This window comes from Myotis nattereri (genome assembly GCF_964212035.1).
Source record: "Myotis nattereri genome assembly, chromosome: 19".
Lineage (NCBI taxonomy): Eukaryota > Metazoa > Chordata > Mammalia > Chiroptera > Vespertilionidae > Myotis > Myotis nattereri.
Genome location: NC_138095.1, coordinates 13,782,372 through 13,808,770, shown reverse-complemented (window position 1 = coordinate 13,808,770; position 26,399 = coordinate 13,782,372). Strand labels below are relative to the sequence as shown.

Below are 26,399 nucleotides of genomic sequence, written 5' to 3'. Positions count from 1 at the left end.
ATTTGTTTTAAGTCTTAAAATATCAGGTTCCTGCATCACGGAGCTTCCCTGGGGGCCTCCAGGCAGGCGGGAGGGATTGCAGGAGTAAGAAGATTCCCCCTCGCGCCCCCGCCCCAGCAGCCTCTCGGAGTGCCCCTTGGCCTCAGCTGAAGCCAGCCAAGTGTTTAGGGGGTGCCAGCTGGGCCCCTGCTCTCCTGTTCTTGGGGAAACCCCACTTCACCCACATCCAACCCAGCTCCTCAGAACTGGGGAGGCATAGATCCCAGAGGCCTCAGTCTCCCCCACCCCACCCCCAACCCCCAGAGCTCAGACGTGCTCCAATAGGACCTGTGGGTGCTTTCAGCCAAGGACAGCTCAGATGGGGAAACTGAGGCCTGGGGAGGATGAGGCCTCTCGCCTGTGGCGTGGAGCTGTGCGCCCCACCCTGGTGTCCAGCTCCGTGGTGGATGCGGAGCTTCTGGGAAGCAGTCTTGAAAAGACGACACCACAGTGATGCCGGGCCTACCATTTGGGGTGGCTTCTTGGGGACAGAGACATGGGGTCTTGAAGTTTGAGTAGGAGTTTTAGGATGGCTCTGGTTCTGGTTGGGAGATTCCCCGGACAGAAGGACAAACCTGAGCAGGACCAGGCTGGAGGGTAACTAGGGCATGGGGGACCCGAGGGGCTTGGAACACAGGCCCAGGCAGGGGGCTGGCCCTGGTGCCAGATGAGGGTGGGGTGGGGCTCAGAGCAAACTTTGGGACCTGCTGCTTGGGGGACAAGAGAGCCCTTCTGGACAGTGGTTCTGCACTAACATGAAGGTGGCTCCCTCCTACGTCTGATGCCCCTGGGACCACGGCTCGGCTCCGGAGAAAAGGCCCAACTCCCGAGACCCGCCCATTCCCTCCCAGGCAGACCACCGGCCTCGGCCTGAGGGACCAGCCTGGCGCAGAGCGGGAATTGGAGCCAGGCAGCGACAGCTGGCCCCACTCGAGCGTCCTCCAGGGGCCACTGCCTTTGTTCCCAGGCCCATCCCAGCCGTTCCCAGGCTGTACCCCACCCCCCAAACACCCAGGTCGGAGGAGGCTGCGAGGGACCACCTGCTAGGAAACCTCACCTACCCAGGCGACCAGGCCCAGGCAGGGAGCGGCCCAGCATGGCCCTGACTCGCTCCTCTGCCTGTGTCCGTGGGCTCAGTCTCCCTGCAGGAACACACGCACTCCAGACAGAAGCCCCAGGGAGACCCCTCCAGCCAGAGGGGACGGTGTGCAGGGAGGCGAACCCCCAACGGCTCTGGGGCGGTTGCACACAGGTCTGTGTCGGGGCAGAAATATATCAGTTTGGCCCTGCCAGGAGGCTCAGTTGGTTGAGCATCATCCTGTGCACCAAAAGGTTGCAGGTTCGATTCCTGGTCAGGGCACATACATACTCAGGTTTCGGGTTAGATGCCCAGTTGGGATGCATATGGGAGGCAACCAATCGATGTTTTTCTCTTACATTGATGTTTCTCTCTCTCTCCCCCCCACTTCCTATCTCTATAAAATCAATAAAAATATCCTCAAGTGAGGCTTAAAAAAAAAAAAAGAAATATATCGTTTGGTGGCTGCCATCCTTGTAGCACCAGTGGGCTCAGCGTCCCCTTTGCCTTCCCGGGCACTGGGCTTGGGCGACTTCCGGGCAGTGCCCACAGACCCCGTGCTCCTGTTCTCACGCTCTGCCCACCTGGGGCATGGCCTGGGTGCCAATGTCTGTCTGTGGCCGAGGCAGTGAACACCCGTGTGCCTGCGTTGCCCTCAGAGAGGCCCTCCCGTACCTGTCCCCCGCCCGCCGGAGTGTCACCGCCACGGCCACACTCGGGGTGTCGGCCTCTCAGAAGGGGGGTCACTGTGCTCTTAGTTCGCTGCCTTTGAGTGTCCAACCACCTGGCTTTCCTGTCTGTTCTCAGGGCCTCCTGCACCCAGGCTGGGGCGAGACTCCACTTTGACAGCTGGGGACGCCAAGGCTGCGAGGCCGAGGCTGTGGCCAAGGCCTGAGGGTGAGGGGGTGCCCTGTGGATCATCGGAGGTGGCAGGGATCAGGGCAGAGTCTTGGCAGGGGAAGGACGAGGGGCAGACCCCTGAGATCCCTATTGTCATACTGTCCTTCTTCATGGCCAGGGCCCGAGAAGGCAGGGGCCTGAGCTGTGCCTTTCCCCCCACTCTCCCCCCTCCCCGCACCCCCCAGGAACCAGGCGCCCTGTCCCTGAGGGCTGAGAGTTACGGGGGAGGAGGATTAGGAGGTTGTTGGCGCCCTTGAAAGCTGAGCCTGCGGGCAGATCTGGGAATGGGTGTCTGACCCCGCTGCGGCCTCCGCAATCCGGAGAAAATCCTCGAGGCCAAGTTAATACCAAGACCAATTTTTATTTCAACAAAGTTAATTCTCAACAATGTGATACTGAGGGAGAGGGATTTTCCTGCGGGGGGGAGGGGGGGCGGGGGAGGGGGGAGCTGCGGTCCTGACACGGCGCCACCCTCCCCCTCACCCCAGCTGTCCCCACCGCCAAGGTGGGGGACGGAGCAGTTCAGGCTGCTCCTCTGGGGTGAGCCCACCCCCCAGCTTTGCTCCCTAGACCTGGTGCCCTTCCTCACAGCCCCCCGACAATGGACCTCAAACCCGCTGCCTCTCTTAGCTCCTCGCTGAGTGGGGTCCAGCCCAGTTGTGTCCTGGGCAAGGGCCTCACTGAGGAACGAATGAGCTTGTGTCCCTTGGGTCATACAAACCTAGTGTCCCCCCCTCACCCCCTTCCCCCCCCCCCCGCCACTTCCAAGGGTGTGGCTTGGCCTGGTCGTGGCCCAGGTGCTTGCTTGGGTGACAGAGGGCGCCCCCCCCCACCTCTGCCCACCTCCAGGAGCCCCGAGGGGAGAGGAAGAGAGAGGCTGGGGCCCAGAGCAGCCCAGGCGACCTCACTGCCCCCCCCCCCCCGGCCGAGCTTGGGCCCCAATCCAGAAGCTGCTCTCCGGCTGAGTAATCAATGGGTTGGCGGTGGGAGGGTTGGGAGCCCTGAGCCCTGTCAGAAATTCCTCCTGACAAGGACCACGTGCCCCACTGCGTGCCCTGCCTGCCCGGCTCCCGCCGTCTTCCAAGTGGGGCGCCCACCACTCCCTAGTCCACAGGGGAGCAGCCACTCAAGGCCTCGCCCCGACACAAACCGCAGCCCACACCCCGCGCCTGCCTGCGGCTGGTGCCCTGGAGCCTCCTGGTGGCACAGCCGAGGGAGACTCCCTGGAGGGCAGGGGGACCAGTGCATGCAAAGGTTAGAGGTCCATCCGGTTTGCCGGGGACTGCCCACACTGGCCCCCAGGCTTCGCTCTGAGGGTACTGCCCGAGGGCAGGGGTGGGGGCCCAAGGGCACCCCACGACAGGCCAAAGTCAAACCAGATGGGCTGGGGGCCTCGCGGGGCAGGCGGGCCATTCGTCACCGTTATCTGCCCCGCCGCCGAAATCACAAACACATTTTTAAGTGAAGGACTGGCTGCCACCGGCCTTCGAGCCCTGATGCCGCCCAGCTGTGGCCACACTGGGCGGGGAGTGGGGCTGGGGGAGGGTCCTGGGAGGGGGAGGGCGGGCCGGCAAGCGGTGGCCTGAGGGAGGAGCGCCTGCTGCCCCCAACATGCCCCCCAGGTCCCCCACTGATATCTATGGCCGCCTTCCAGAGCTGGCGCAGGAACCACGGAGCACCCCCCAGCTCTGTCTTGGGCGCCCCTGCCTCCGCCTTCCTCCCAGAGCCTCGGCATCACACTTGCACCGTCTGACCCACACTCTGATGTCAGGGTTACTGGGGGGGACAGAGGTGGGGCTGGCGGCTCAGTGGTCATTTCCTGGGATGGGTCTGGGGACAGACCCAGAGAGACAAAGACAGAAATAGGGGCAGGTGATAAAGAGAGACAAGATAAAGGGAGAGTGAGCCTGGTGCCTGTCACCAGAGGGCCACGCTGGGTGTCATACAAAGCCAGCTGAGCCTCCGTGGCACGGGTGTCTCACTGGTGGTGGCAGGCTCCATGGTGTCCTCTAGGGGGTGCAGGTGAGGGTGGGGCTGGGATCTGTCTGGCCATCACTCTGGGAGCCAAATGCAGGTCCTCCCTGGCACCCTGGACCCCCAGGCAGGCCCAGGGGGGTGGGAGGCGCCAGGAGAAATGGCCTGTGACGGGGTGGGCATCCCCGGCGGGAAAGCAAACAGTGTCAGCGGCTAATGAGCGGGAACCGGGCCTGGGGCCGGGGGCCTGGGGAGGGGCACAGCCATCGCTCATCCTGACAGGCGGGCGGTGAGGGGGGGCTGGGGACCAGAGATGGAGGGGAGCATGAGAGCCAACAGAGGGTCCCTTGGAGACACGACCCTGAACACAGACAGAGGGGAGGCAGCCAGGAACCCTCGGTCCCCCCCCCCCGACCCCCCCCCCCCCCCCCCGCTGGCTCCCATCCCCAGTTGCGGCCTCGGGGGACCTGGTCCAGCATCTCCCTGTCAGACCTGGCTGGCTGCCCCTCCCCCACATGAAGACTTAGCAGGACAAAGGAGACTGTGCAGGATGGGGAGCTGAGCCCGGGACCCCCATATTGTTCGCTGGGGAGCAGGGATCTGGGGTCTTTAGGCCCTGCCCCTGTGGGTCTCAGTTTCCCCATCTTTACCAGGCAGAGGAGGGCGGGCATGCTCTGAGGGAACCTCCATGCCTTGACTTTCCATCACCACCACTCTTGAGGTCCCCACCCTTTCAGACAGTCCCCCCAAAACCTCGGTGCCTCCAAAAGGCCCAGGAGCAGTGGGTGGGTTGACTCCACATCTGAGGAAAGGAGCCCCTCCCACCCTGCACATTAAACTGCTGTCCCATTTCATAGGTGGGAAGACAGGTACAGTGTAGGGAAGGTCGGTGGATGTTGGACATCCCTGCACCCCAGCCCTGGCCCAGGCGGAGCTGAGCCAGCCTTGTGGCCTCCCCTCTGCCCTGAGCACCCTGAAATGTCAGGGCCTCAGAGCCCTCCTGCCACCCTCCTGGCCCCGTGGCCCCATGACAACCTGACTAGCTGAGTGGCCTGTAGGTACCTGCCTGCAGGGTGTCCAGGCCCCTGTGCTGCCTCAGCCAGGAGGGAGGGGCAGCCATAAATTCACACTGCCAGTCGCCTGCGGGATAAATGTGTCATCGGCTGCACGATTTACAAGCGCACCCCTGGCCCGAAAGGCAGAGAAAACAAGCCTCTGTGTACACATGGCGCGGCGGGCAGGGGCGGGCGGCTGCTGGGGGCAGGCGGGGCACGGCGGGCCAGCAGGCCACGCGCACGCAGGAGGTGTGAGGACATAGACACGCTCGTGGGGCTGTGGGGGCCCAGACACGCTCATACAGGAAGGTGAGGCTGTGCATCTCTTATACAATCGCACGCTTATGTAATTGCAGTGTTGCCATTACATACGCTCACACTCCAGAGGGTGGCACAGCAGGCTGGGCACACTCAGTGGGCATGCCGCTCAGAAGCACAGTGGTTAGCCTCGTGTTAGACCCGGACCCTCGGAGGAACCACACCCAGCAAAGGGAAGACAGGACGGCTCTCTGGATGCTTGTGTGTGCACGTGTAGGTGCAGGTGTGTTTATGTGTGTGTGGACATGTGTTTTTGTGTACATATACATGGGCTTATGCATGCAGGGGTGCATGTGTGTTTGCACATGTGTGTGCAAGTATGGTATGCAGTTGTGCATTGTGTGTGAGTGCATGTTCGTGTGTGCATGTGTTGGCATGCACGTGTGCATTTGTGCATGTGCATGTGTGTGTGTGCAGTCTCCCCATCCCCAGACACCCCTTGAGGGTCCGGATGGAAGGGACCAGGTCACTGTTCAGGGAGGAAAGCAGAGCAGGAGACCAGCAGGCGCAAGGAGGGTCGGGCGAGCGTGGTGGGAGGTGATGTGAGGAGCAGGGCGGGTGGTGCCACCTCAGTCCTGTCTGGGTCCCGCCTGCTTGGAGGGCTGACTGTCTCGGAGGCCCCGCCAGTCCAGCCACGGAATACACCCGGACACCGATGCTGGAGTGAGGTCATGACAGCCTCGGCCCGTTACAGCGCTGCTGCCGAACCTGCACACCGGCTGCCTGCTGTCCACCTTGTCCATCAGGACTCTGCAGGGCATTTCCAGGCTCGAGGCCCCACTGGTGCCAACCTCAGCTACCTCCTGGGGCCCAAGCAGGCAGAGCCGCCCAAGCCTGAGAAGGTGGGGGATGGGATTGCAGGCAAGTTCCTAGAAGCCTCAGGGAGCACTCCAGGAGGACTGGGAGGACCCTGGGAGACTCAGGAGGGATTCGGGGAGGAGTTAGTAGACTCACAACAGGTCCCCTGAAGTCTAGCAAGGACTTGGGAGCTTCGTGGAGTAGAGGCTATGGGTCAGCCTTAGCTTCAACACCTTTCCACCTGGGAGGCTTCCAACCCAGAGAGAAGGGCCATGACACCCCAAGTAAGGAGAGGCAGCATCATGAACGCCCCACACCAAGGCCCCACAGAGCAGACACCGGGAGAGCTGAGTAGGAACGTCTGAGACCAGAGACCCCCATACCAGGGACTCACTGAACAGGGACCTTAGACCAGGGACCCCTGCAGAGATCCCTATAGCAGAAACCCACAGAGAAGAGCTGTGCAGAGCAGGGACCCCAGATGAGGGACCTGCAGCAGAGAGACCCACAGCATGGGAAACCAACCCCCCACTCCCCAGGATCCATCCCTCAGAGCCCAAGGGGCCCTGAGAGGCGCTGACTGCCAGGAGAGGGAGCAGGGCTCCCTCTACTCTGACCTCCTTTCCCGTAGAGAAAGCTGATGGTCTCCTGCACCCCCTCCGCATGGGCATCTAGGGGGGCACGTGTGGAGAGCGGCTACAGCGTTTGGACAGGTTCAAGCCTGGGACTAATGAGAGGGCACGATCCTCTCGTGGCAAAGCCACGTGCAAGTCCCAGCACAATTAGAGCCAAAGGCTGTGGTCGTAAGCTTGACCGTATGGTCCGAACCTGTGGTCCCACGTGGCTGAGTGATGTGGGCGGCGGGAGGTGCAACAAGTAAACAAAGCTTGATCAGGTGCGTGTAATTGAATAGGTTCGAAACCCAGGAGAACATTGTCAACATCTTGATCACGCCCTTACTTTGCCTGGTGGGAACTGGCTATAAAATAAAGACTCGGCTTGTAGGCCGTGGCGCTGTCGCTGTCTCTCCATCAGAGAGGGCAGCGTCCCACCCAGCCCCAGCTTTCTTCTCTTGTCTGTCTTTTCTCCATCCTTCACTGTCCCCTCTCAGGCTCACCGAACCTGGCCGTGCCGGCTTGGCACAGGCACGTGCATGGGCTTCTTTCCCTGCTCTGGGTCCTTGTCACGGGGGCTCTTCCAGGCCGGCCCCCAGGCTTCCCCCCTGCAGGGAGGCAGGGCAGCCCCCGCGCCGCGAGCACCGTTAGTGGGCACACAGGGGCATTGGCGGGCATGCTAGGACAGGCAGCTGTCGGGGGGCCCACCCCTCCCAGCCCTGCCTAGACAGAAGCTCTTTCCTTAGTCGGTGCAAAGACTGGCTGGAATTCTTCAAGAGCATCTTTAAATAAACAAAGCAAAGAGAAAAGCAAACTCGCAAATACAAATCACATCAAATAGGTTTCTCCACAGACACCGGGCAGAGCTAGGCCTTTGGTCCCCACACAGGCGCCTCCTCAAAACTCCTCCCAAGCCTGTGCACCCGCCCCTCCCCCCAAGAGCCCACCTGCCCGGGCTCTGCCCTGGGATCCTCACCGCCACCCCACCACCACCACCACCCCTTCTCTGGATCTCCAGCCCCAGGCTGCAGCCTCCATCTTGGGGCTGGGCCATGCCAGGCCTGTCCACACACCTGGGCAAGAGAACTGGCTGCCTGGGGGACCCTCTGTTTCTCTGGGGGTGCTGCCCATTAGGCAAAGCTTGAGGGATTCTTTTCCAAACCCTCACGCCTCTGAGGGTTCCTTTACCGAGCAGGGGAGCAGTGACCTTGTGAGGGTGGCCCCAGGACCCTGTGTGACTGGGACAGAGGCAGAAAATCACAACTGGACAGGAGGGGAGGGCGGGGCAGGCTGGGGCGTCCCCTCCCCCACTCCTTGCCACATGAGGGTCTGTCTGACCCAGAGCCCCCCAGTTTGTCTGACCTGCTTAATCAGGGTGAGATGAGCCCCTGAGGGACACTGGAAGGAGGGAGCTGGCCAGTCCCCTTGGGCTGACCCCACCAGGAGGGGTGGAGGGAAGAGTGGGGTGTCTGTTGGGTGGAGGTCTGGGACCAAGAAACCTGCAGGGCTGCACACTGTTTGGAAGAACAGCGACTGAGAAGAAATGAATGGTTGGGTGGTGGCTCCTGCACACACGGGCACCTCTGCCCTCTCCCTCTACAGGCTGAGCTCAGCATACCTCTCAGCCCCTCGCTCTCCCTGCCCTGGAGAGGTGTCCCCTGACAGCAGTGCTGCTCCTTCAGCCTGGACTCCCCCAGGAGGCCTGCCCAGTCCCCTGTGGACACACCAGTCAGTGCTCTGGACGTCTCAGGGTGAGAGGCAATTCAGGTTGGTCCTGAGGATCGAGGGGACTGTCCACGTGGCGAGGCCCAGGCCAGCCCCCGGGACACTCGATGCCTCTCTCAGGCACAGAATTCCAAGAGCTCCAAGTCTTTCAAGACGAGCAAGTCCCCGTCGCCACCCCCACCCACCACTCTTTGAGCCACGAAAGATGTCATGGTGGACACTACATTTCCTAGTATACACGTGGCCTTATCTCTGCCACAGAGCCCCGAGGGGTTGTCTGCAGGACAGACCACGGGGGCAGCCTGGCTGGGACTGGGGTTCTGGACCATGGGGGGCACTCCCACGGGCTCTCTAAAGCCTTGCCCACTAAGTGCTGACCCCAGGGGCACACCCACCTGTGGAGGATCCCCACCTGGCTCATCTCTCAGCACCCTGGGGATGTGTGTGTGGCAGGAAGGCAGGTCGGAAGGAGGGACAGATGGCATTCCCCCTGAGGCAAGGTGGACCCCTGGGAAGGCCTCACTGGGGAGGACCAGGCCCCCCAATTCCTGCAGGGCCAGCCCCCCAAGTCTCCCTGCAGACAGAGGAGGGCAGTGAGTGTGCATCCAGCAGACAGCACTGGGTGCAGACACTCCCAGGTGTGACTATGGGGGGGGGGGAGGGACGGGGGGGCGGGGGGGAGGCAGGGGGAGAGGTCAGCCAGTGGAAGCCCCAGGGGCTGTTTAAGGAGGAAAGGGACACAGCTAAGGCCAGGCCCAGTTACCAGGCCCAGTGACCCCAAAGACCCCCTCCGCCGGGGGCAGTGCGGGGAGAGCCTTGCTGATTTATGGCCCTCCAGGGTAGACAGGAGTTGGGCTGCTAAGGCCTTGCTCCCTCCTCCTCCTCCTCCCAGTTGGGGGTCAGCTGGGGTAGGGTGGCTCTCAGCTGGTTTCCAGATGGGTCTGGTGGCGGGGGCTCCTAGGGGTGGGAAGCCAGACACCCTGAGTATAGGGACCTGGCCGGTGTCAGCTGGCCACCATGGCCGCTTGTCCCTCTATGGTTGCCTTCCCATCTCTAGGCCTGTCTCTGTCCCATACAGCCCCCCTTCCCATGGCCGCCTGGGTGGGTAGGGGTGGGAGCTGGTGATTTATCACCCACTGCCTGTCTTCCATCGGAAACGCCGGGGGTGGGCGCAGACTGTGCAGTGAGCTATGGGCCCCCAGGGCTCCACCACCCACCCCAATGTTGTTGCTCCGTCTGGTCGGCGGGGGCACCCCCACCACCACAACCTGGCAAGGGGTTCGGTCCCCCAGACCTTCCCAGGGCCGCCTCCGCCCCGAGAGTGGCCAGCCCCCTCCCCAGGCTCCCTCTCGCCTCCCCAGGCTGGAGGGGGGCCCTTGGAGAACCCCACATCCCTTCCCCCACCACCAGGTTAGTGGGGAAGTTCCACTCCTCTGGGGCGCCTGCTCCAGGCCTCCTACCGGGTGGAAGGCAGAGGAGACACAAGGGGCTGAGGCCAGCCCCTCACTGTCGCCTTCTTGCCCCCTGGCAGCCGCTCTGCCCCCCGCCCCCCCTCCCCCGGCCCCCCTCCCCCCGCCCCCCGCCCCCCTCCCCCCCCGCCCCCCCGCCGCTCGGTGCACACAGCAGGGGCTCAATAAGTGTTTTCGGAGCAAACAGGCGTCAGGGACAGAGGGGACAGCGGAGGGCACACCTGGGCTGACCCCCTCCCCTCCGCCCAGCGGAAGAGGTCCCTTATCTCCGGGGTTGACAGGCTGTCAGCAAGCCCGCGGGGGGGGGGGGGGGAGGAGTGAAGGGGGGGTTGAGGCGGGGAGAAGAAGGGGAAGGGAGCGGCGGAGGGGGCGCACACGCCTCCCCATCTGTCAGCGTCCCAGGGCGCACCCCTCCCCGTCCCCATGGGGTGTGCCACCTGCCCGCCCCTCTCGGCTCCCCACCGCCCGCCAGCCTGGGCAAGTCCCCGTCTCTTGGCCTCTGTTTCTCCGCGGACCCTGGCTGTCTGCACCCAGCGCCCACTTCGCCCACCGCCCTCCTGCCTGCGTTTCCGCAGACCGCGAGCGCCCTCTGGTGCCTGGTCGGGGTGGCGGCGCGCGAGGGGAGGACTGGACGGGGGCGCCTGCAGCACCCACCGTTTCACGGATGAGGACACACCAAGGCTCCCAGGGGAAGGTCACGGCTGTTTCTGCTCCGGGAATGCCGTCTGGCCCGGCGGAGGCTCGCTCTCTCCAACCCTCTGACCGGTCACTCGCTCACTAGCTGGCTGCATGCAGGCCTGGGATGTGGCTTGAGCCCCTGGCGGACCTCAGGGGCCCAGGTCGGGCTGGACACACTGTCCTGCTCATGTGCCAGGGAAGCTCCCTGCGGAGGACATGCTTGAGCAGGACCTTGAATAGTGTGGACATAGTCACAGCAGGAACTGGCCTGGGCGGGAGGGTACACGGAGGCTGGGCCTTGATGGAAAGGGGAGGGTCCTGGGAGCCCAGGGAGGCTGGGGGAGCAGAGGTGTGGGCCCAGACCCCTTGGGCTGCAGGGCAAGGGGCCCTCAATCAGCCAGCCTGAGAGCTGGAGATGTGGGGGTGGGGGGCTGTGCAGGGCCTTTGAATGGACCCCCACCTGTTCCCATCTGGAAGGCGTCGGGGGCCACAGAAGGGACCAGCCTGTCAGTGGGGAAGGGGCCCTGGAATTGGGGTGTTCTCCGTGAGATGGAGGACAATGGTGGGGTGAGGGGCACGGTAGGCCTCCTGGTGTGGGCTGAGCGGTCTGTGCTCTCCCTCCCTGAATAGGGCCATTCAGGGGCACTGAGCTGGGACCATCCACTTCCCCACACTCCTTGGGGGCTGAGGGCCTGGGGTCAGTGTGTAGAGGGTCAGCTCAGGGTCAGAATTGGGACCGGGGGCTCCCGGGCAGCCTGGAGAAGGTCAGCCATCGCGGCCAGGCCAGTGTCCCCCCGTCAGTACCTTGGCAGGGGTAGGTCTAAATCCTGGAGAACAGGCAGGAGGGGTGGGGGAATCCCGGGAGGACCATGGGGTTCAGCCCCCCATCCTCCAAGTGAGAAGTGCTTGCTTAGGTCTGACCACACTGTACCGCCAGCCTCTTTCCTCCCTCATGCCCTCAGAGCCCTGATGCTCACTCTGTCACCTGGGTACTGGCCCAGGAGCCCTCAAGCCTGTGGGCAGTGAAGCTGGGCTCCTGCTGACCACTCCCCATAGCTCCTGCCGGGGTCTCGTCCCACAGCCCACGGAGCCTCCTTCTCCCAGGACCCCTGGAGCTGCTTTCTCCTGGGCCCTGCATTTGCCCCCTCACGGGCCTCAGTGAGAAGTGAGGGAGTCCCAGGCGCCTGGTCTCAGCCACGAAGGAAGCTCTGAGCCCAGCAGGAGACTCATCTGTGGGGTCCGTTTCCTCCTCTGGAGCGTAGCGGGGTGCCCCCTCCCGGCACCATGTTTGGGACTAAGTTTAGGAAGTTGCCTGTGTTCCTTGCTGTGACAACGACCATCACCTCTGACCCTCACCAGGGCTCTGGGGGTGCTGGGCCACCCCTAGGGAGGACAGGGTAGCAGTTCATTTGTACAAAGGAGCCACCATCTCCGATGTGGTGATAAGAAGCCTGGAAGGACGGCCGGATGCCTCGCACCTGCCTACAAAGGCGGGGTGGCTCCTGCCTCACGTCCCACCAGTAGACCCGAGATAGCATCAGCCCGACCGGAGAGCCATCCGTCTTGTCCTACAAAGGCCAGGACAAAGGCCATGTCAGCGGCAGCCTCCCCGACCCGGTCAGCGGGGGTCCGGGCCTTCCTGTGCCAGGCGGCTGAGGCCCAGGCCTGAGGCTCCACTGGGGTCCTGTTTGGGGTCCATGGAGAGCAGCCTTCATTGTTCACAGGGCCAGCCAGGTGGAGGCCACATCTGGGCGGGAGTGAGGACACATCAGCTCCTCACTGGGGCACCCCATGGTCCCCTGTAAGCAGCCTGTGCTGCACTAGGGCAATCACAGTGGGGTCCCCAGCCCTGATTGACAGCCAGGGGTCAGGAGTGACGTAAGGCCCCGAGAAGCCCCTGGCTGGTCTGTGCAGTCCGAGGTGCCTTCCCGCAGTGAGCGTAGCACGGGGAGGACATGACTTCAGAGACCCTGAGCCCCGGGTGCCCACGCACCCTTGCAGGGACGTCTATAGACCCCGCCTTGCATGGCTTGGGCCCTGCCCCCCACCTGCCGTCCAGAGCTTCTCACTAGATGCCCAGGGAGCTCGTTCCTGACCATCCCCACTTCACCCTGACTGCTCCGAAGGCTGCCACTGGGGAACCTCACACACAGAACTGTCCTCAGAGCCACCCCATGGCCCCACACTGACCCCAGAAACTGCCCTTAGAGCATCCTCTCTCTCAAAACTGCCCTGCAGTGTCCTCACTGTCCCCACACTGTCCCCAGTGTCCTCACCGTCCCCACACTGTCCCCAGTGTCCTCACCGTCCCCACACTGTCCCCAGTGTCCTCACCGCCCCCACACTGTCCCCAGTGTCCTCACTGCCCCACACTGTCCCCAGTGTCCTCACTGCCCCACACTGTCCCCAGTGTCCTCACCGCCCCACACTGTCCCCAGTGTCCTCACCGTCCCCACACTGTCCCCAGTGTCCTCACCGCCCCCACACTGTCCCCAGTGTCCTCACTGCCCCACACTGTCCCCAGTGTCCTCACTGCCCCACACTATCTTTGATGTCCCCGCTGTGTCCTTGCTGTCTCCACAGCACTGCGGTGAGCCGGGTGGCTTCCTGGGCACCTGGGTGGGGTCCCTCAGCACCCAGAGCACCAGGCCTGACTCCAGCCTCGGAGACCCGCGACCCCCATTGTCCACAAGCCTCGCCACCCCGACCACCCCGACCACCCCGACCACTCTGTGCACTGGCTGTACGTTTACTGGCTGTTCACACACGGTCCTCACTGTCCACAGTGTCTTCGCTGTCCCCAAACTGTCCTCACTCTCCCCAGAGTCCTCATTGCCCAGTGTCCTCACTACCCGAGTGTGTCATCGTCCTTTGGGGTCCCTTCCCCACTTGAACTTCTGTGAGAGTCAGTGGCTGGGGAGAGTTTACTCACTGACCGCATGTTTGGAGGTTACTTGGGGTGTAGGAAGGTGAGTGTCCCCTTGAACTGCTTCTCAGAGCTTTTTGTGTGGTTTTGGGAAGAGGGTCCCCAGGCTGTGGGTGTAGAGACGGCTCAGATCGGGAGAAGGGTTAGGGTTTATTCTGCACTGGAGTTTGGCGTGAGGGACTCCGCAGCGTCTGGGCTGCGGTTGGTCCCCAGGGCTTAGCGGTGGGCTGGCAGCGACCTCCCGGTGGGCCAGGGCCTGCAGACGGGGCGGGGCCTGGAAGATGAAGCCTGGCTGGAGGAGAGTGGCTCCCGGTTAGGGCAAGGGCTCCTGGGGCAGGGTCCTGCCCAACTGGCAGGCCCACCTCGCTCAGCGCCGGTCCGTTTCTCCTAGGACTCGCTGTCACCGGCCGGCTCCGCCATCAGCAGGGCGTTCAGCGACAGGCGGTGTATGGCGCGGGCGCGCAGCCTTCGCAGGCGGCGCAGCAGCAGCGCCAGCAGCAGCGCGTGCAGCAGCCCCAGAACCAGCAGCACCAGCTGCGCCGCCAGCGCCCCCCAGCAGAGCGCGCCGGGCGAGCAGGCGGCGCGCAGCTCCTCCTCGGTCAGGTAGGGCAGCAGGCGGCCCCGCAGCGCCGGGGGCGCGGCGCAGCGCAGGTCCCGGTAGAGCGTGCGCTCGGGGCGGCCGGCCAGCCAGGCGCGCAGCGGCACCAGGCGGCAGTCGCAGCGCCAGGGATTGGCGCTCAGGTGCGCCGCGCGCAGCACGGGCAGCCTGTCCAGCAGCCCCAGCGGCAGCGCCGTCAGGTTGTTGCCCGTCAGCACCAGCTCGGTTGTGTCCGGTGGGAAGGCGGCCGGCAGCGAGGCCCACGTCAGCCCGCGGCGCCCGCAGTCCACGCGCGTCCCGGCGCAGCGACACGGCGCGGGGCAGCCCGCGGCCGGGCGGCTCAGCGGCGCGAGCAGCAGGAGCAATAGGCTCAGCGCCCCGCGCGGCCCTGGAAAGGAAGCGCCGCGGTGAGCCGGGCGGCTTGCTCGGCGACGGGGTGGGTCCCTTAGCACCCGAGCGCCGGCCCGACCTCCAGCCCCGGAGACCCGCGCTCCCCCAGCGCTCGCAAGCCTCGCCCCCGCGACCACCCCGCGCACTGGCCGCAAGTTTCCTCCAAGTCTGACCCCAATCTCCCCCCACTGCAGCCAGAACGAGTGGAGGGCCTCCCAACCCGACTCTGCTCAGGGTGTGGCCCGGCCCGGCCCTGCCACCAGACTCACCAGAGCCCATGGCGAGAGGATGGCGGCCCGGCTCGCTCTGGAGTGGAGGCGTTTGCCCAAGAACCGGGAGATAAGCCCGCCACGTCCCTTCCAGGCCCTGGCGCTCCCGGTACACCGACCACAGCACAGCTGCCCCCGCCAGAAATAACCCCCAGGCTGCCTCCGCAGGCGCAGCGGGCTGCTGATAGAGCGCTATCTCCGGGGGCCAGCGCCGCCCGAACTTCCGCCCCCACTCGGCCTGGGGGCAAAAGGAGCACTCGGACACCCGCAGCGACGTTCACCAACATTGTTCTCCCGTCACCAGGACAGGAGGGCATTCACAACTTAACAAAACTCGAGAATGGGGTTTGGGGAAGGGGTTCATGCGGGTGGGGGGGGGGATGGTGGACGGGGCCAAGGGCTGGGGAACCCAGGGCAACAATGATGCTGGGGAGCAGGACCCCCAGCCACAGGCAGGGAACAGCAGTCTAGGCATGGGGGTTGCCAGGGGACGGCCCACAGCCCACTGCTCCTGGAGCCCTCCCCAAACCACAGCTGTGGGGGAGGGGCACGGGCCATCACTGCATCCCAACCCCTCGTCCATCCTGGCCTCCTCAGGCCTGGAGGGACCCTAAGTGCCTAGGGTGCTCCATCTGCCTGCTGAGCTCCTGGGTGAGGAGGGAAGAGAGGACGTGGCCCGCGTCCACACCAAGTGAGGTCTCAGCATGTGCTGGGTGGCCCACGGGAGCAGGGGGCACAGCTCCCAGGTCTGTGCTGTGACACTGGGTGGGGGAATAGGTCCGAGACCCTGGGGATCTGCTCCCCTCTTCTGCCTGAGTAGGGCCTGGAGTCTGAGGGCCGTGACCTTCTGAGATGGCGGGGAGTGGGGGGGGGGGGTTCTCAAAAGTCACAGCCCAACCAGCTCCTGCTCCTCCAAGGCCAGAGTGGGGGCCATTGCCCAGGCCCCGTGGAAACAGATACAAGTGAGGGGAGGGGCTGATGCTGAGAATAAATTAGGGATGGCTGGGGTTGTGACCCCACGTCTCTCGGTCAGGTCAGGAACAGTCTGGGTCTAGGCCACTCTGGGATGGGGGTTGCTTCCAGGCCTGTCAGAGATCCAGGTGAATCCAGGGTCGAATCCAGGCCAGTCGGGGTCCAGGAGTGGAAAGGCCAGTCCAGGAACTGGCAGTATATCCATGGCAACATAGGGCTGGGGAGGCGTCACTGGTCCTGCATTTGCTGCTTCATCTTCTGCAGCATCTCCTGCATGCGCCTCAGCTGGGAAGTGGGCAGGAACCACGGAAGGTGGGGTGAGAAATGAGATGGGAGGGTCCCGGCTCAATCCCCAGCCGCTAGCCTTTCCTTCCACCCCCGCCCCTGCTCCAGGCCTCACCAACCTCCTCATCCTTCATCCTGATAAGCTTCTCCGTCTCAGCGTCGGGGGTGGGCAGTGGCAGGATGGGGATGGGGCTCTCCATGCGGCTGTCCTGGGTTAGTTTGCTGCAGGGTGGACAAGAGGAACAGTGCTGCTGGGAGGTTCAGCCGACCTCACCACTACCAAGGCTGCCCTCCTGAGCTCCCACACCTCTGGGCTGGGCTGGGGAGACAAGGTGCTGGGGAGCCCGATCTGGGGGCTGGGGCAGGGTTCAAGTCTGGGTGGGCAGCCAGGACAACTTGGTTATGGAGGTGCGTCTGAGGCCAGGAGGTGCACGCCCAGGTGCGGGGGATGGTGCACCTGGTCATCTGCTGGATGCACTGTGCGCGGTAGTTCTCGTAGTGCACGTCGCACGTCACGTCCTTGAGGTCATGCATGTGTGTGCGGATGAGCATGTTTCTCAGCTTCACGAAGTCGCAGTGCGCCTGGTTCTCCACTGTGGGGCGGGAGCGTGCAGTGGGTGGGGCGCCAGCCAGGGGTCAGCCTTCCCACCCAGCATGCTGTGCCCGATGCCTGAACTCACCCTCCACGATCCCCCAGGGGTACAGTCGCCCCCGGACTCGCTGCCCCTTGGCCTCCACCACCGTGTTGCTGCCGATTACCGCGAAGGGTGCACTCTCCTGCAGAGGGGCAGGTGCAAGGGCTCACGCCCAGTTAGGATGGGTTAGTGGTTGGAGAGGGGCATGGGCACTCAGTGCCTGGTCAGCTCCGCCAGCATCACCATCAATGACCTCTCCCCCAAAGAGATCCTCGTGGAAACCCCTCTAACTCCCCAGCCCCCCTGCTGCTGGCTGAGGCCAGAGCTGGTGCAGCCTGCAGCCTACAGCCTAGGTGCAAGCATGTCAAACTCGCGGCCGGCATTTACTTAAATGAGGCATGCGGTCCGTCGGCCACAAGTTTGACATGCTTGTCCTAGGGCAGCGGTTCTCAACCTGTGGGTCGTGACCCCTTTGGGGGTCGAACGACCCTTTCACCGGGGTCGCCTAAGACCATCGGAAAACACATATTTAATTACATATTGTTTTTGTGATTAATCACTATGCTTTAACTATGTTCAATTTGTAACAATGAAATTGGGGGTCACCACAACATGAGGAACTGTATTAAAGGGTCGCGGCATTAGGAAGGTTGAGAACCACTGTCCTATTGCCTATAACTGAGTTTATGCCTCCTAGTGATATCCCTGCCCAACTCTGCTCCTGGCCTTGTGACCACGTGTCCCCAGTTTTGAGCTTGGTCATAACCACTCCAGGTGCAGGGGCACTCAAAGCCACCCCATCCTCTGTTGCACAGAATTCTGGGAGCCAGTGCCTACACAACCAGTGGCTGGGGATTCACGAGGAGACCAAGGAGCAGGGTTAGGGTGGGGGCCTGGCCAGAAGCTGTGCCTGTGGGCAGGCAGGAACATGGGTGCCCCTAGTCCTCTCGGGCTAGGCGAAGAGACTCTACTGCCCAGGCTACAGACCTCTGCTGCAACCCCCACGTGGGACCTGGACACCCGGCCTCCTCCAGGCGCCATGTGAACTGGACTCTAGCTCCCTCCCCGCCCACTGGACGGCATACTCACTTTCAGTTCCCGGTCCTGCTGCTTGAAGTCCTCGTCCTCATCTGAGTCACACTCGGGGAACTGATACACGTGGATCCCGAACTTGTCGATCTCTTCCCGGATCTGCAGTGGGGCAAGGCTGTCAGCTTCAGGGCTGGCAAGGTCCCCTGGGCCTGGTGTGTGGATGCCCGGGGTCGGCACACCCGGTGCTCTTGGAACCAAGTCCTGGGCCAGACCCTCTGCCGCGGATGCTCACCCGCTCCTTCAGCTTCCGGATCTCACAGGGGACCAGACAGTCAGCTTTGGCAATGAGGGGCACGATGTTCACCTTCTCATGCAGAGCCTTCATGAAACCCACGTCCACCGGCCGCAGCCTGCAGGGAGCAGCCAGGGTGGTGAGGGGCTGCTGGGGTCATGGTGGGGCAGGGAGAGGCGGGGGCAGGGCTCAGGGAGGAATGGCCGTGGAGGCGGGTGGCCCCTGGCCTCAGGACAGTCACGCACCCGTGCCCAAACGGAGAGATGAAGTACAGGCAGCAGTGCACCCGGTTGTCTTGGATGTTCTTGCGGTTGAGGCCGCTCTCGTCGCGGAAATACTGCTCAAACTGCTGGTCCACGTAGTCGGTAATGGGCTTCCAGCTGCGGGCAGAGGGTGTGTGAGGCCGGGCTGTGAGGGCAGCGTGCTGGCGCCGGGGGAGGCTGGGTCAGCAGGGCGGGTCCTGCCCCCCCAGCCAGGCCTGCCTCACCACTCAGAGTTGTTTACTGCATCCCCAAAGCCCGGCGTGTCCACAATGGTGAGCTTCAGCTTGACGCCCTTCTCCTCAATGTCCACCGTATGCTTCAGGATCTCCACCGTCTGGCTGATGCGCTCTGCGGGGGAGGCAGACACAGCTGGGAGGTGCCTCACTGACAGGGCCTCCCCCTCCCCCTGGGCAGCCAGGATGCTGTTCTCCTCCATCCTCGTGTTTTGGCCCCAGCCACAGGGCCCTGCTGTGGTTCAGGCCACTCCTGCAGGACCCTGAACAGAAGCCCCATGCTATGGGGAGGGAGGGGGGGGGATGGACCTGGAAGGGCACCCCTTGAGGGGTCACACAGGAGGGGATGGTGACCAGTGCCCGGACAGCTCGGGGTTCACTCACCCTCAGCACTGAGAAGCTTCCGGTCCTTGTACAGGTCGGTCAGGAAGAGGCTGTGGACCAGTGTGGACTTCCCCAGGCCCGACTCACCTGCCCACAGATACAGGGAAGGAGTCGGATGAGGTCAGAGGGCCCCACAACAGAACCTGGCCAGCCGGTGGCCCCAGCCACCCCACCGGGGAGCCTGGCCCACTCACCAGCCACCATGAGCGTGAAATCGAAGCCCTTCTTCACCGACTTCCGGTGCACCTGGTTAGGCAGCGTGGCGAAGCCCACGTACTGCTTGTCAATATCCTGGGGGCAGGGGCAGGGCAGGTCAGGGGTACCCTGGGGCTCCTGGGCAGCCCCATGCCGTCCCCCATCCCGGCTCGGGCAAGGAGGCAGCAGAGGACAGAGCCCCCAGAGTGGGGCATTTCAATGGCAGAAAGGGGTGAGGCCTGTGGGCAAAGGCCAGGAGGTGGGAAGACAGGTCAGGGGGGTGGCTGGCGAAGGCACCTTTGCCCCAGCCTCAAGGAGGGGTTTGCAGGGTCCTAAGACTGTGTGCATGTGTCTGCGTGTGTGTGTGTGTGTGCGTGTGCGTGTGCGTGTATAGGGAGCGAGGTCTGGCCACAGCGGACACAGGCAGTGTCCTCCCTTGAGTGGTGGACAGAGGGCACCGACACTGAGACCCGTGGGACATGCCCAGGCCCTTCAGGGGCAGGAGAAGCCCGGCCTCAATACTCACCCCTCGCGAGTGTACCAGGGGGTGGGAGGCCCCGTGGCCCGGATCCAGCCGCGGGGGTGGCGGCTGCAGCGGCGCTGGCGCGGGGCTATTTATAGATCCCGGCGCCCAGCCGCCCCGCCCCCGCGGGTCCGCGCCGCCACCTGTGGACCTGGCCCCGTGCGGCCCGTCGCGCCCCGGGGAGCCCTGGACACTGACCCACATTCCGCTCCCCGCCCCACACACCTTGAGCCGCCTCTGCGCCTGGGTCCGCGGCGACAGCAGCTGCTCCACCAGGCGGTCCTGGGGCGCCGCCAGGGAATCCATCACAGCGACCCCCGGGCCCAGCGGGCGCCTTCGGACCCCCAAACCGGGTCAGGCCGACACGGGCCCGAAATTCTCGGGGGACTCAAACGCGGTCGTGCCTCGAAGCCCTGCTCTCTCGGTCCCGTTTCAGGGGCACAGGGGCCGAGGCCGGGAAACCAGACGTGGCCCACCCGGGGTGCCGCCGACCCCGGAGGCCGCGCGAGCCATCCCCCGGCCGCTGCGGACCCGCCCCGAGACGCGCGGCGTCGCCACCGCCGGCCCCGCTCCGCACGCGAACCGGAGGCGGGGCTGCGCGGAGTCGCCCCGCCCGCCGTCGCCGGGAAACGGTCGCCTGGAAATTGGGCCGCGGGCGGAGCCACCGACAGCTGCTGCGGGGGGCAGTGGGGCACGCGGCGCGGGCAGGGAGCCCCGCTGCCGGACTCGCGGGCTCAGGCCAGGCGCCGGGACAGCGGGGTAAAGGCGGGAGGGCGCGTGGGGGGAGGACGGTGAGGCCGGGTCCCACCCGCGGGCCATTGGGGGCGGGAAGGGGGGACTGTGGCCGCTGCGTCCCGCCCCCCAGAGCTGCGCTGTAGCTTCTGTCCGCCAGAGGGCGCCGAAGGCCGCTCCCACGCGCACCCACACGCGACCGGCCCATGCACCCCACTTTCCCTCGCAGACTCCACCCAAAACCGCTGGCGATGACACGGCGTCCGGACTACCCCTGGGCACACCCCTCCCGTCACGGCCTCCTCCCCTCGACTGGAGGCTGGAGGCTGAACTGCCCCTCTCCCCCCTCGCCCGCCCCCCCCCCCCCCCGTGTGTGCATATTTGTGTGTATGTTTGGGGCTACTTAACCAGCGTGGCCCCCAAGACATGTGAGGGAAACGGACGAGGACAGAGCCCACCTTCCCCAGGAATCAGAGCCAACCTCCTGCGCCTGGACCTGTCCCCACCCTCCATCCTTCCACTGCTCTATCCACCCCCTCCCAGGCCCAAGTAGACTTGGAGCAGGAAGGAGCCAGTCAGATCTCTAGCCACCTACCCCGTTCCACCTCTGGAAATTTGGATGCTGCGACCAGCATGTCGCTCCACTAACCTGAAGGCCACCCGTGCGCTGTCATGGCTGTCCCCAGAAAGCCCTGGCCAGCAGAGGTGGTGTCTGGAGTGGGCCCCCCTTCCCGCGGCCATCCCCTCTGAGCCCCTCTGACCCACAGAACTGGGCACCCAGGAACCACAGTGGGCTCCTGAGCACCAAACCCTCCCATCCCCTCCAGTCCCCACCTAGAATCTAAACGGGAGGTCTGGCAAGGAGCCCGGCTATGAAGAGGCTGCCCCCCTAGACTGTGTTCGTCAGTAGGGACAGGAGGTCCCCCTGCTTTCCCCTACCCACCCCTGGTCGAGGAGCCTCTGTCTCCTTGGCCAGGCTGGTGGTGCTGGAGCCACCGGCACCTGATGGGGAGTCGGCCCACAGCTGGGCACAGGGGGGCGTTTCATCCGAGAGGAGAGGATGGAGAGTGGGGAAGCCACAGGGCCCCAAGCTCTTTCGGACAGGCCCCCAGTCCTGGTTCCAAGAAAGCCTCCTCACTGGCCATGCTGACCTGCAGGAGGCCTCTGGGCTGAGTCCACTTGAGACATGGCGCTCAGCCCAACACCCACCCAGAACTCTGGCATTTCAGGCCCAGGGCATCTCCAGGAAGACAGACAGACCTGGGTCTGGGCTCCGGCTGAGAGGGAGCCTGGTGTCTGGCAGAGCTTGTGGCTCCCAGATCGCCTCGTTGTCCCCGCTGGTAAGGCACAGCCTCTGGGAGGCGTAGGTCGGGAGGGTGAGAGTCTCACTCCCAGCTCCCACCTTGCCTGCCCCATCACCCGACTGTGCCCAGACAGGGCCAGTGGCCTCCCTGGGAGAGCCCCGGAGAAGGGGCCCTGCCACTGCCTTTCTCTGGCCCTGAAGCACAACCAATTCCTCTCAGGGCTTCCCGAGCCCCAGACACAGCTGCGCCCACCTCCTCCTGGAGCCCGAGACTCTCTAGGCATTTCCATTCTTAGAATCATTCGAGTCAGCTCTGGAAGCAGGCACCAGAGCCAACAGAGCCTCCATCACTGCCTGAGCCTGGATGGGGATCGGAGGGAGGGCGCTGACGGCCACCAGAGCCCTCCCTGCTTCCTGAGATGGGGTGGAAGCCCAGAGAGCCACCCCCTTTCAGTAGCGAGAGTGTGGACAGGCTGCGGCTCAGTAACACCAACAACGGTAACAGCGAAGCCACATGTGCTCCTGCCCCAAACACCTGGCTCCCTCGCCCTGCTCCCGGGTCTCCCCCTCTAGCTGCATGGTGCCCTCTCCCTCAGGTCCCAGGGGCAGGGGATGGGTTAGGCTGGCACCTAGCTGACTTCAAGGGGGTGCAGACACAGTCCTGAGGGGACTTACACCTCGGCAAGAAGGGCCCTCGCTGGTGCTGGGCAGCAACTGCCTGGCCAGTGACTGCAGGCCCAGGAGCCATGGGGGCTGATCTTCCAGGCCTTCCCTCTCTCCCTTAAACAATGGCCTGGCGGTGTGTGTCCCTGCATCTCAGGCATTGTCCAAGCCGCCAACGATGGGGAGGCAGTTCCCAGCCTGGGCTCCCTGGGGAGCCCCTCACCGGCAGGGTGAGGCTGACACCGGGCCCCTCCCCATGAGCCTCAGGAGTCCCAGGGCAGGGTGTGTCCCTGCCAGGAGACTGGTATCAGGCAGCCAGTGACTCCCAGCTGGGCCGAACCTAGCTCACCTGCCTCACCCTGAGCCAGCACTTCGGGGCTCCACCCAGCATCTACCTGCTGTACGAGCCTCCATCCTCACCAGGGCTGCCAGGGGCCACCCTGGTGCGAGGTTGGGCCTGTCTTTTCTCCCACAAACAAGCCAGAGAGGCCCCAGCAGGGCTGCTCCAGAGCCCCAGCCCACCAGGTTACCCACCCCCATCTCACTCTCTGGGTTTCCAGCTCTGTTTCATTCACCCTGACTCCACCTGGGGTTCACAGTGGGTGCCCAGACCAGCCTCCTGCCGGGTCCTGGAGGGTGCAGACCAAGCCAACGGCTTTGGATGGCCACTAGGTGGGAAGACCCTCTGCTGGGTTTGGGGATGACTCAGACCAGGCCCTGGAGGCTCCTGGAGGCTCCCAGCCTGGAGAAGAGGCCTGGCCACAGACCAGCCACTCAAACTGGTGTGGAGAGAGGAAGGGGCCTAAGACGCAGAGGAGCGGGGTGGGGAGGGGGAAGGCCCCCCTGTGGGTCTGCTCAGGGCCTCCGTGCTGGCTGCTGAACACGGAGACCCCGCACCCGGGGGCTCTGGGTGGTGCAGGGGCCCCCAGCCTGTGGCCTGCCATCACCAGTGGCCTCACTCCGGACCCTCAGTACGCGGCCAGGTCAGCCTGAGGATGCAGGCGCTGGACCAGTGGGAGGGCGCCTGGCCGCTCCACCCATCCTGGGAGGAGTGCGCGCTCCGGCTGTGAGGGTCAGAGGCCAGGCCCCATGGCCTGGCGCCCACCCCTCCCATCCGCAGCCCCAGGCACTGCAGCACCGCCCGGCTGACAATCGGTTATCGCGACAGGGTGGGGTGAGGGCCGGCGGGGGCGGGGTCTCGCCTGGGCGCCCGCAGCGTCGGTGCCACAATAGGTGACAGCCAGCGGGGTGACCGGCGGAACGCACGTACCTGCTTGTCCTCTGCTGGGTCGAGGTCGGGGTTGGGTCGGTGTCCGGGTCCGGGCGGTTCCGGGCCGGCGGGCGGGGAAGAGACGGAGAGAGAGACGGTGAGAGACGGGCGGGCGGCGGGGACAAAGGCGCGCGCGGGCGCGCGGGCGGGCGCCAGGCTCACCTGGAGTCGCCAGCTTGCTCTTGTACCGCAGGCCTGTGCTCATGGTGGCCGCCGGTGGGAGACGTGCGGCGGCGGGCGCGCGGGCGGGGCGGGGCGCGGCGATGAGCGGCGAGGCCGAGGCCGGGCTGCGGGGTGACCGGCCCTCCGCGCGCCGCCGCCCGCCCCGCCCGCGCGCCCGGCAGCCAATCGGCGCCCGCCGCGCCCACGCGCGACCCGGCGCGGCCCGCGGGGGCGGGGACCCGGGCGCCCCCCACCCATCCCCGCGCCGGCAGCCTGGCAGCCACGCCCTCCCCTCCATCCGTCAGGGGCAGGGTCCCCATCCCCACGGCCCCACCCCCCCTTGTCCCTTTGCCGGCCTGGACTGCGACTCCTGTCCCCATGGCCCCCAGTCCCCAGCTGGGCCTCCGACCACCCTGCCCGGTGGCGCTTCCGTAAAACTTGCCCCGTGGGGTCTGGCTGCCTCATGCCAGCTCCGGCTCTGCAACCCCCTCTGCTTGGCAGACCCAGAGGGGTCCTGGCGTCCTGTGCTGGAGGGCAGCGAGGGGCACTGCGCCCCCTTTACATGCGAGGAAGCCGGTGCCCCGGACCTGCAGTGAATACACAGAACTCACAAACACGGGTGCCCCCATCCTCCTTGTCACAATCACACTCCTGCTACCCTCAGCCTGGAGTGCTCCCAGGTGGCGCATCGGGAGCCTTTAGTCCCCCAGGAAGGGACAGACCTGTGCGCACCACGTCTCCAGGTAAGGACCCCTTGGAGGGAGGTGACCTGCTGCACCCTCCACAGACAGGAAACCCTCCTCCCGCTCCAGCCCCTCGCGTGCCCCTTGCTTCCTCCATCCGCCCAGGGGCAGGGCAAAGAGGGTCCCGAGGCTCCGACATCTCTGAACCACCAGCCCACCGTCTATCCGTGTGAAAGTCACAGCAGCAGCACGGTCACTCTGCCATTTCTGTGGCCAAAGTCCGCCCTTCCCAGGACGGGGAACCTCCTCCTGGTCCAGACTGGTGACAAGTGTGAGGACACCTCACTGCCCCAGCCTTTCCAAAGGCTCGGGACCCGGGGTTTGGAATTCAGAATTCTTTGTGTATATCATACGTTATACTCGACACCTGTCTGGAACCCGGGTACCCCGTAATGACACGTTAAGACTTTTGTCAGGGAGCACTGCTCCTCAAAGGAACTGGGGGGAAACCATAATAAATGGCTGCACATCAGTTCCAGTGCGGCTTTGCATCAAGTCTGAAAAACCTTGACGTTTCAGAGCGTTGGAGAACTTGGAATTGTGGATAAAGGAACGGGGCCGGATGGGACACTGGAGCTGCCAGGGAAGACTTCAGGGCCTTCATCAGCCCTGACGGGCTCTGAGGCTCTGTCTCAGGGGCCTGTAGCTTGGCAAATGGTTCAGTTGGTCAGTGAACACTTGGACATTTAGCACGGACTGTCCCGTGCAAGCCTGTGCTTGTGGGGACAAAGGAGGAAAAACAGAAACCTGTCCCCGACTAGGCAGACATGCCCCTGCAGAGGGCCCCGGGGCTCAGGGGGAGGGTGCTCCAGGCAGCCCTGGTTCAGGGGGTTTGAAACAGGCCTTGAGGAGAATGGACTGCAGGTCAATAGCTCGGCCAGAGGATGCGAGGTGCACGAGAACAAGAATCTGAGGGTTTGTTTTTTTTCTTTTGTTTTATTTTCATTGATTTCAGAGAGGAAGAGAGAGGGAGAGAAAGAGAGAAGCATCAATGATGAGAGAGAATCATTGATCGGCTGCCTCCTACACACCCCCTACTGGGGATCAAGCCCACAACCCAGGCATGTGCCCTGACTGGGCATCGAACCCGTGACCTCCTGCTTCTTAGGTAGACGCTCAACCACTGAGCCATGCCAGCCAGGCAAGATTCTGAGCAGTTCTGGAGATGTGAGATGGAAGAGACAAGGCGCACCACATACGCATGATTCTTATTAAGTGAGCTCCAAAAGATTACGGACAGAATGCAGTTGCATTAGAGAAAGGCAGCATTTTACGTCTGGAGAACCGTGCGGAGGGCCGGGAGCTGCTCCCCAGAAGGAGAAATCCGGGCAGACCAGGGTCAAAGCTGCTCCTTGCCCTGGGGCTGTGGTCTCCCCTGACTGTGAGTCCAGGGGACAGCCCCGAATCCCACCACAGACACACCAGAGCTGCCCCTGTCGGTTGAGAGACCCTAGGGTGGCAGCACCCATTGCTCAATATTGTTGGTATCTGTCTGGGATGTGGTTGGAGTCAGGAAATGGGTCAGGAGGGCATTGGCCAGCAGATTCATAGGATGCACCTCTGGTTCTGCCCAGTGGGACAGAAAGGTCTCTCTCGAGTTTCCCAGCCTGGACACTGCAATGGTCTAGGCCCATGCTCGGCAAACTGCGGCTCTTTGAGTGTGGCCACGAAGTTTCAATCGCACTGTGCGTGTGCGCCCACACGTGGTATTTTGTGGAAGAGCCACACTCAAGGGGCCGCAGTTTGCCGACCACTGGTCTAGACTCCAGGCAAAGCCCTCACACAGCTCTTGTCCGTCAAGCAGCACATGGAAAAGGGGCAGGAGCAGCAGGGTGGGGCCCGACACGCCACCTTTACCCACTTCTGAGCTGGGGCCCCCCG

The 26,399-nt window shown here is 64.2% G+C and overlaps 2 protein-coding genes across 2 annotated transcripts; both read right to left on the bottom strand.

Moving 5' to 3' along the window:
• Positions 1-13,627: 13,627 nt before the first annotated feature.
• GP1BB (glycoprotein Ib platelet subunit beta) lies at positions 13,628-15,109 on the bottom strand. The gene is made up of 2 exons (XM_081113603.1): positions 14,832-15,109; positions 13,628-14,560 (listed from the first exon to the last, which is right to left on the bottom strand). Exons 1-2 carry the CDS (start codon positions 14,839-14,841, stop codon positions 13,962-13,964), a joined length of 609 nt encoding a protein of 202 aa, XP_080969729.1. The 5' UTR covers positions 14,842-15,109; the 3' UTR covers positions 13,628-13,961.
• On the bottom strand, positions 15,104-20,229 carry SEPTIN5 (septin 5). The gene is made up of 11 exons (XM_081113602.1): positions 19,871-20,229; positions 19,122-19,218; positions 18,928-19,014; positions 18,535-18,658; positions 18,293-18,427; positions 18,048-18,165; positions 17,813-17,914; positions 16,769-16,865; positions 16,546-16,681; positions 16,208-16,310; positions 15,104-16,088 (listed from the first exon to the last, which is right to left on the bottom strand). The coding sequence occupies exons 1-11, from the start codon at positions 19,949-19,951 to the stop codon at positions 16,032-16,034; spliced, it is 1,137 nt and encodes a 378-aa protein (XP_080969728.1). The 5' UTR covers positions 19,952-20,229; the 3' UTR covers positions 15,104-16,031.
• Positions 20,230-26,399: the final 6,170 nt, after the last annotated feature.

Excerpts from the sequence above, each read along its gene's own strand:
- SEPTIN5 (XM_081113602.1), bottom strand. The coding sequence starts at position 19,951 with ATGGATTCCCTGGCGGCGCCCCAGGACCGCCTGGTGGAGCAGCTGCTG. Across the intron at positions 16,866-17,812 it reads AGCAGGACCGGGAACTGAAA|GAGAGTGCACCCTTCGCGGT; the intron begins GTGAGTATGCCG and ends GCCCCTCTGCAG. Across the intron at positions 16,089-16,207 it reads TCAGGATGAAGGATGAGGAG|CTGAGGCGCATGCAGGAGAT; the intron begins GTTGGTGAGGCC and ends CCCACTTCCCAG.